The 9,828-nt window shown below is 52.5% G+C and overlaps 1 protein-coding gene across 5 annotated transcripts in view; it reads left to right on the forward strand.

Annotated features, from left to right (window-relative positions):
• DENND1A (DENN domain containing 1A) overlaps positions 1–9,828 on the forward strand; it is a 615,092-nt gene that overhangs the window by 601,792 nt on the left and 3,472 nt on the right. For 3 of the 5 annotated variants that reach the window (XM_058302408.2, XM_071217007.1, XM_071217008.1), the window contains one exon: positions 9,087–9,336. In XM_058302408.2, the coding sequence (XP_058158391.1) occupies positions 9,087–9,336 (250 nt within the window). Of the gene's footprint in view, positions 1–6,206; positions 6,336–9,086; positions 9,337–9,828 lie in introns of all 5 variants that reach the window. The other 2 variants (XM_058302406.2, XM_058302405.2) reach the window with 1 other exon arrangement.

Here is a 9,828-nt window from a genome sequence, read left to right on the forward strand (position 1 = left end):
CAGAAGGAAGCCGAGGCTGAAACCGGTGGGATGACTTGCCCCGGTCACCCAGCTAGCTGGTCCAGGGCCTGCACTCAGGTGCAGGGTCCCATGTCTACTGCTTTCTCGCCAGACCCTTCCTCCCCTCCCTTCCCCTCTCTCTTCTGAGATGAGATATGATATGATATATGATGGGATAGGATACCTCTTACCCCCCACCCTGCTCTGCCATGTTCTCCAGAATTCAGTCTCCAAATTTAGGCCCTCGGCAAGCAAAGCCCACCTCAGGGTAAGGGGCAGTTCCACACAAGCTACGCAATTTCCCTTCTCCCTCCACCAAAGAACCCGGAGAGTGGGAACATGGAGCGAAGGCCATTGCCTGGGATTGGGCCTCCCTGCCCAGGCGTGTGTCCCCCCAGCAAGCTTGGAAGGACTTCTCAGGACATGCCCGGGGCAAGGCTGTATACAAATGAAACTGACACTCGGGATTTTTGTTGAGAGAAGGAATAAATGAACTTACAGGATGAGAAGCATTCGAACAGATGGATGAATGAAAATTGGAAAGGTAATGAGCACAGCGACCCAAGAGAGAGGAGTAAGGCCTCCCCACTGGCCACCAGGCCCGCAGCCCTGTGGCCTCGCCTCACCCCTAACCTTGCACGTCTCCTTCGGTCCTGGTTCTGATTCAAGGCCCTCCACAGCCTGGCCCCTGCCAGCTCTGCCCACCTCTTCTCTTGAAAGCCCTGGCCTCAAGGCCCCTGGGCCCCACCTCTCCAGAGACACTGAGTTGCTTTCAGTTCCTTCAGGATCCAGACCCTTGGACACCCCACCCCCGGGGCCGTTGGGTGGCGTGTGCTGTGCTGGTGATTAAAGACCCGGCTCCCACTTCACCTTCCAAGTGGAACTCGGGCCAAGCACCCCTGGGGCAGGCAAAGCCCCATGGCTGCCTGCTGGAGCGGGGAGGGCCTGCACTCGCACATTTGCCCGTCTCCACCGGACCAGCTCACGAGCAGGCTGGCACCCTCTGAGTGGCCACAGTCTCTCTTTGCCACGGTGATTCTGCTCCTTGGTACCGTCTTTAAGTTGAACTCCATGTCGTTTCTCCACATAGTCACATGCAGCCGCGTTCAGCAGGTTTTCGTACCTGCCTCCAACTCTTCCTCCCTGGATCACTCAGGGAGTAGTTCCAGAGCTTCCTCTGTGCTTCCTGCACCAAGCTCGTTCCCCTCCATCTTGTTTCAGAGCCTTGCTCTATTTTTTTAACCTCTACTCCTGCTGAGATGTGGCCTGGAGGGTTGGCGGTGTGTCCTGTCATGGAGAGTTGGGGGCGTGGCAGAATCTGCAGGGCAGGGGTTCCCCCAGATGCTTCTGGTATGCTACGATGTTCCCAGCTGAGGGCCACTAACCTTGACCAGGAAGGTCTTTGAAGGCAGGGACCATCTTATCTGTCCTTGAATACCTGGGGAAGACCCTGCACGAGATGAAAAATGCTCAGAATCTATTTGTTGACAGGTGAGTGTGGCAAGTAATTGAATATTCAGTGCATGCCAAGCACTATGCAAAGTACTATACGCATATTTTTCTCGAACTTGTATGAGAGGACTATCAGGATGGTGTAGAATCCATGTTTTACAGACAAGTCATTGAGGTTCAGGGAGGTAGAGTGACTCTTCCAAGGTCACCTGGCTAGGACATGGATGATGATGGAAAGCTGGCCAGACTGTCATTCACTGGGCAGGCCACACCTGGCCTCACCTTGGGTCTGTCCCTGCTCATCCACCCCATGGGAGCCATGTAATCGAGGGACACTGGAACGGCCAAACAATCTACAAAGTAAGGATCCTTTGTGCCAGGATGAACTGATCCTTTAAAAATGATCACCAGCTTCCCTTCATTACCTCCAGAGACCAAGTCCTTGCAGAATTTTTTCCTTCTTTATCTCAAGTACATTTAAATGTCAATTAAATTTGAAATATCTACATTTGTCAGCATTTCATTTTGGGCCAGCGTGACGTGCCGCTGATTTGTCCACGCAATGTGACACATGAAAAAAACTCTCGAGATGCAGATCTTCCTCATTAAAAAATGAGCCCGTGCGATCATGGCACAGCAGAGAGCCACGGAGCACGTCCCCCTTCCTGACGCCCCGTCTCTGACATGGTATTTAAAAAGGAACAGCCGCGCCTGTCACCACTGTCACACGCGCGCGCTAACCGACGACACGTTAAAGCAAACATTAGAAAGGGTTCGGGAAGTCATCTGCATGGTGCTCTGCGCGGGGATGAGGTGGGCAGAGGCGGGCGTAGCGTGGAGGTGACGGGGGCCTGGACGGTGATGGACAGCAGGACTTCCTTTCTCTCCAAGACTCTGGCAGCCCTTGCTGGGTAGCCAAGTTTGCCACGACCTGCCTTTTCACAGACAGCTCTTTGTGTATAATAAAATCCAGGCAAGTGGTGGGTGGCAGACTGCAGGGTAGTAGCTGAATTGGGTTAATGAGGGAAGAGGTACATTTTTTTTTATTATTATTCTGCCTTAAGCTAATAAAAAATTTAACCCTGGACGTTTTCGATGGTTCGTCCTTTATCTCTGACAAATATCTGACTTATGCTTCATGGAAGAACATGAGCAGCTGAATTTAAATAAGTTTATTTTGAAATCTCACCTTTTATTAAAAATACAGGGAAAAATACCCTACCCCTTACTTCATTGTTTCAGATACATGACCGTGAAGGGGCAGGATCATGTAGTAGTTTAGAATCAAGCAAATCTAGATTCAGTTCCTGGCTGTGTACTTTTAGCTGCTGTGTGACCCTAAGTAAGTGACTACCCCTCTCTGAACCTTAGTCTCTTCATCTGTAAAATGGGGATATGGTGAGGAATTATTGAGAAACTATGGGTAGTATTTAACCCAACACCTGTAAATACTTCAGGTCATCCATGTGACCTAAAACCTGGACCTGAAAAAAAACTTTGATCTGACCAAACTGCATGGTAAATGTCTCACCTGGGTGCCCTGTCACCCTGGGCCTCTTGTTGGAGCTCCTGCCTGACTCCCCTGGCCTGGCTAGGAGAGCCAGCTGGAGAGAGAAGGTCGTTTGTGAGGGGGAAATCGAGGCTCCTCCCTTCTCCTCCCCCACATTCCCCCCACCCTCCGATCACACCTGTGTGCGTGGCACAGGATTTTTGGCAGGACCTGAACTGCAGCAGTTTGATTGACAAGGCCAAGGTCCCGTCCGGCACAGAGGCTTTGGCTCTATGTGAAGCCAGAAATTCCTGGCAGGTTTAGGGGCGTTTCGCTAATGTGCTGAGCTGTGATCTACTTCCAGCTGGGTGTCAGAAAGGTGTTCAAGGTGGAGTTGAGGCCACCCGAGAGCCTCGAGGCGTTTGACCCACTCAGGGGTGTGCAGCCCCCTCGTGTACACCCAGCACCAGCCCGGCTGATGGGGGGGCACAGGTCCTGGTGGTGGGATCTCAGCTCATCACATCTCTTGTCCACTGGTGGCTCCCTAGTCCTCAGCTAGCGCTGGGCCTGCTCATGCCGCACACTCAAAGTGGCGCTTGGTTGGAGGATGGATGGATGGATGGACTGATAGATGGACTGATGAAGGTGGCATCCTCTATAAAAATCAGTACAATGAAACCTTCCTGCTAGGCTGTTTTAAGGAGGAGAAAGAGATGTAAAGTCCTTGGCCGAGTGCCTACTTGTGGATATTATCTTCAACATTTTTCTGAGGCTCCCACCTGCCCCTGTCTACTTGATACCCTCACCCCCATACATGGGCCCAGCCTACATGCCTAAGCACTTCTGAGGACAGAGGGGCAAGCTCCTGAAAGGGGAGGAGACACATGATGTGATAGCTTTCCAGAAAGATGGGTGAAATGGGTTTGTGCATCGCCTCATCTCCCCCGGGAGACCTCCCCAGCATGCCTGCCTTCATGTGTTCCATCAGCCAACTTCCACTGAGTTAATGCTGTGCTCCAGATGGGGACAAAGAGAAAAGCCAGCCAGCCCCTGCCCCCAGGAGCTCAACTCAAAAACAATTGCAAGAGGTTTAATGGTATCTGTGAAGTACTGAGGCACATGGCACAAGAAGAAGCTAATTTCATCTAGCGTGACAATGCAGCCTGGGAGCCCCAAGAGGACTTCCTAGAAGAAGTGGCATCTGAACCGAGTCTTCAACACATAAGAGCGGTCAGTTCAACAGGCAGTGAAGACAGGAAGGTGGAGTGTTAAAGAGCCATGTGGTAAGCATGGCCAAAGTGTGGAGTGTGGTGAGAGGAGGCCACGGAGGTGGGCGGGCCAGGCATGCAGCCCTGTGTCTGCCCTGCAGGGAGCTCGGACCTCACCCACCCAGCAGACTCCACGAGCTCCCAGAGCCGAGCATGAGTGCAGGGTGCTGCCCACCCCTCCCCTCCTCATCTGTTCAGGTGAGCGAGCCAATGCAAGTGGGTGAGAGTGGGTCCCCTGAACTTTTAAGCAGATGAGTAAATGATTCTACAGCTGTCTGAACCTTACTTTACTCAGGGGATTCAGTCACCCTACAACCGATGACAGTGCAATTGCAATCGAGAACAACAGCTTTACAAGATCAGATTTGAGATTCAAAACCCTCCAGTGGCTGTGTGGAGGGCGTCCCAGAGAAGGCGACAAGCCTGGCCCTTCTGCTCTGGGTGCAGTGGGAATGCCAGGAGCTGGGCTGCTTACCTAGAGGCTGGTCAGGGAAGACTGCCCTCGCCACTGAGTCCAGAGGACGCCACCCTCCTGGGCTGAGACTCTCTCTGGTCCAGGAAGGGCTGAGGTGTGTCTTGTCTCTAACATCTAGCAAGGCGGCCACCACCTCCTCATGTGTGGCCCTGGACAAGCAGCTTTCCCTCTCTGAGCCTCAACCTCCACTTCCATACGAGAACAAAACTCTGCATTGCTAACCTCCAAGGACATTGCAAGGAGACAAGGGCACGGGTGTGAGAGTGCTCATGAGCTCTGCAGCTCTAGAGCCCATTTTTGGTCAACATTTGAAGAACGACATATGCTTAGAGTAACAATTGGATCAACACCAGTGATGGTGGGCAGTGGCCAAGCCCAGTCAAAATCCACCCCACAATCCACCAGGACAGTTGCTCTCCCTCGTTTACCCTCCAGCAGTGGCTTTCGTGGACTTGTTTTCCTACATGTTACCTTGTCCCAAAATGAGCACTATTCTGGTTGGAGTGAGGAGAGGAGATCGTCTCACTTGGCATGTGGCACAGACCACCGACTCCCAGCGCTCGGGCCAGGTCCGCTTCCCCTCCCCTGGGTGCACGGCCTCCCGCCGGCCCTGGTCAGTGTATAATTCACAGGAGCCGGGCATCCAGTTTCTCTGGGCCATGCCTGTGTTTGTGTTTATAGAGGTAGAGCTCACAGGTGGCTGACAAGGGAGATGTATTTTTTATAGCCATGAATATTTAATTTTCACATCACAGATGAAAAAGACTCTCTGAAGAGGCATCTGAGGGAGACCCCAGAGAGCAGGTGCTAATCAGAAAAAGGCCTTTTCACAAGTGCTCTTCCACGTAGTTCACTTTTTTCTTTAACTTTTTTGTTCTTGATATTTTCCCCCTGATTATTAAAGTAGATATGTTCATTGTAGAAAATGTAGAAGACAACAAAATAAAATAAAAAGAGGCCAGGGAAAAGAATCACCCCTAATCTCTTGAACTGCTGTTGACATTTAGACATATGCCTTTCCAGTCTTTTTCTATGCATTTTTCCATAAGTAGATGAGAGAGAATGCAGCAGCCTCAATGCTGCATCCTCATTTAAATTTTTTTCTTTATAAATATTACGTTTAATCGGGAGCATAATATTCTGTACCATAATCCACTTCGCAGATTCCTGTTGCTGGAAATCTAGATTGCTTTCAACTTTTCAATCTTACGAACAGATAATGATGAGCCCCTTTCTGCATAATTCCGTGCTACATTTAGAGTTATCGAAATGGAAATGGAAGTACTAGGTCATAGACGGTCATGTGTGTAAGTTTGCTGACACATATGGCAAATCCGGTTTCTTTTTCGCTTGGGCCCAGCTCCATCACTCCTGGGGGCCCATCAGCCTGTGCCCTCGGGCACTCCCCTGGGGAGCATCCCCCAGCCTCCCGGCGCCCTCGCGGAGCCCGCCCCCCACCGCGTGGCCTTCCAGGTACTGCTCTAACTGCCTGCTCTCTTCTCTTTTGTCTTCCTCTGCCCAGCCTGGTAAAGCCCTTGCGACACTACGCAGTCTTCCTCTCCGAAGACTCCTCTGACGACGAATGCCAGCGGGAAGGGGGCCCGAGCGCTGGCTTCACTGAAAGCTTTTTCTTCTCCGCTCCCTTTGAATGGTCTCTCCTTCCTTCTTCCATTTCCCTGTCGTGACACTTGCCTCCAGCTCTGCTTGGTGACTCTCCAGGGCCGCTGTGGAGGGCGGCGTGTGTGGAGCTGCTGCCTGCCGGGTGCACGAGGGCCAGCTTGCAGAGCGAATGCCACCTCCGTGTGCCGCCTCCTGGGGTGTTCCTTCCGCCAGCCCACAGGGGCTGTGACAGCAGAGTGAGGTGACAGGAGTGACAGGGCTGTGGCGGCAGGAGACGGGCATTGCTGGCTGCAGTTAGCCTAGTCACCGACCCCAGAGCCCTTCAGAGAGCCCGTGGAGATGGGAGGGTTCTGGATTCTAGTTTTGAAAAACCAAAACTTTACTGATATGGAATGTATGTATTAATGCCAGCATATCCCAAATGTTTTTCTGATCTACCTGGCTTTTGAAACATAATATTTATCATTGTTATTTGTAACCTAAACCTCTAACTAGTTACAAATAGCAATAATAATAATACGGTTCCCTCACAATCCAGCCACCTCCTGAAATTTAAGCTTCTGTGGCTCCCCTTTCTCTGCCAGTTCTTGCCCCTCCATCCACAGGTTTCTCAGAGCCAGTGTTAAGAAGAGACAGCTTTGGTATATTTTTGTTATAGTCACGCGGGTGTTTTTAATGGGAGCCTTTAAGAAAAGGGAAACTGTCCTTTGCCAAATTGTCATAGCAGTTTTACAGGCGAGGGGATTTTTCTCCCCCCACCCCCCTCACGAGCCTCTTCCTGATCTTCTCCCTATTCCCAAACTCCAGTGGAAGTCCCCTGGGTCAGGTCCCACCCCGGGTCAAGGCCCTGCCCCTGGGCTGGGCCTGTGGGCTCCTCTGGGTGCCTTGAAAAACCCAGATTGCTCTGCCTCCTGCCACTGCCCCCAAGGGAAGGAGGGCCCTGACCAGACATCAGGACCCCCGGCCCCCAGCCCTGTCCTGCCACGGGCAAACCTGTGAGCACAGACAGGCTGCACCCCTTCTGCGGCCCTCACTTAGAAAACAGTGGCCCGCGTCAGTGTTTCCCGTGCTGCACAGGTCACCCTTCCTGTACATCAACTGAATCTTTAAAACTTTTATTGTGAAGTTCTTAGAATTAGCTTTGTCTTAAGCATTACTGTCTATGTTGTCATAGGTTTATGTACTGGTTATTAATTTCTATCACTAATTAAAAATAGAGTCATTGGAAAAAGAAATGTTCATCATATACAATCACCTTTCAGGAAAAGGCCCCCTCCTTGGGTAACATCTGAGTTCGCTCCTGCTGCAGAGTCCAGGGCTCAGACCCAGCACATTCTTTTTTTGAATTAATGAATGCCTTACTTATTTAAATAGTGGTTAATGTTTGCTTTCTTACCCTATGACCTCAAAGATCAGGATAGTCCTCTGGGGCGGGGGTATGGAGGTGTATGTTTAAAAAGGAATCGGTCCATCTTAAAGCAACATGAATTAAAAAGAACATCATTTCCTTAAGTCTAAGAAGTCCACTGACTTATCTCCCCCATTGTGTTCAACTTGATTAAAGGGCCTGTAATTCCTTGTCACGTGGCTTGTGGGGGGGCTGTGGAGTCCCTCAGACTTTGTTTCCATTTCTACCCCTCGCCACATGCTGTGTGATGTGGGGTGAGTTAGCCTCTCTGAGCTTTGGTTCCTTCATCGGTAAAGTGGGGGTGTGAGACTACCTTATGGGCTGGGCTGCTTGTGATGCTTATGGTGTGCTGGAGGCCCCCCCAGTTTTGTAACTGTTTGCTGAGTCCTCTCCCTCCCGCCTGTCCCCTGCCTCAGTTCCTGGGAATGAGCCAGCAGGGGGCGCCCTTCCCCCACTTTCCCCAGTCTCGCAGTTTGAGGTGGTGAAAGGCTGCTCTCCAGTGGCTCCACTAGGGGCCAGGGTTTACCCAGGATCCACCTGTCCACACACCCACTCGGGCCCTGTGGGAAAGGAAGGCAAGAAGAGCTGTTTGTTACCTATGCACGGGGCTGCTGCAGGGGTTTGATGCCCTTAGCACAGAGCCAGCCCCTACCTGCTCGCTGGTAGGTTGACGCTAACAACTTTTTGCTCTTGTAATCTTCACAAACACCTGCAAGGTAGGTGCCCTCTGGGATCGGGAGGGACTGAGGCTCAGAGAGGCTAAGTAACTTGCCCAAGGTCCAACAGCAAGCAGATGGCAAGACCAGGACTGGAAGTGAGTTGGCCAAATTGAAGCCCTGACAATCCTGGAACTCACTGGGTTGCTGCCCTCGGGAGAGTTTGCCCAGCTCCGTTCCCCTGGAGCCATAGGACCCAGCTCCACACTTCTATGGCAGCCACTTGTCCCTCACTGAATTGGGGTGAGGTGGGGGTGGGGAGTGCAGATGGTGGGCTCAGGGATGTGTCTGCCTGTGGACTCCCCTCCCACCACTGTCCATTCCTCACGTCTTGCCTGCAGGCCCACCAGCCAGCTATGTGATGGGACTCCTGGTTTCAGGGAGACTGAGCACACCCCTCAGGACTCCTCAGTGCAACTGAGAGCCAAAGCCACTTGCTCAAGGTCACACAGTGGGAGGCAGAACCCAAATTCAGAGCCAGGTCTGAGAGCAAAACTCACGTCCTCGCCGCTTCCAGACTCTGCCCCAGGCTGCCCCCTTGTCCTGAAGGCTTCTGGGCACGCTTCTCAAGGACTAGAAGGTCTTGGGGTATTGGGGCTGCTTGCTCCTCTCACAGACCCTCTGCAGGGAAAACCAAGCCTGCTTTATCTCCTCCCAGGCCACAGCCGTATCGGACACTCAAGGAGTCAGACAGTGCAGGTGACGAGGCAGCGAGCCCAGAGCAGCGAGCACAGGAGACCGGGGGTCCAGCTGCTCCAGACCGGGCCGCCAGCGTCGACCTCCTGGAAGACATCTTCAGCAGCCTGAACATGGAGGCCCCCCTGCAGCCTCTGGGCCAGGCCAAGAGCTTGGAGGACCTTCGGATCCCCAAAGACCTGAGGGAGCAGCCGGGGTCCTTCGACTATCAGGTATGGTGTGGGCAGGGGAGGGATCTGCTGGGACCAGCTGCTCTGAGCACACGAGGCACGTCCCCCATTTGACAGAGGAGGAGACCGAGGGAGAAGCAGTGGCTTTCCTGAGGTCCTCAGCCTATGTGCAGGTTCCGGCTGACAGCAAAACCTGCCAAGCGGGCCAGGGGTCAGGCCACCGGCAGTGGTCACTGGAGAACAGGCTGGAGCCTCATGGCCACTACTTCCACTTGTGCATCAGGCCTTGGCCCCTGGCAGAACTGGGCTGCTCCCATCCTCACCTCAGAATTCCTAGGTTCTGATCATGTGCGACTTCAGTCAGTCCCGCCCTTCTCTGGGCCTCCTGCAGCCTCTAGGTCACTCTGTGGAATTTACAAAACTCCTCATTTCCAAGAATTCATCTGTTCTCCCCTACAAGGATTACTAATCCCTTTTTGATGAGCAGGAAACTCAGGCCTAGAGAGGGGAAATGACTTGCCTGAGGTCCCACAG

This window comes from Dasypus novemcinctus, chromosome 8 (assembly GCF_030445035.2).
Source record: "Dasypus novemcinctus isolate mDasNov1 chromosome 8, mDasNov1.1.hap2, whole genome shotgun sequence".
In the NCBI taxonomy this organism is placed as follows: domain Eukaryota; kingdom Metazoa; phylum Chordata; class Mammalia; order Cingulata; family Dasypodidae; genus Dasypus; species Dasypus novemcinctus.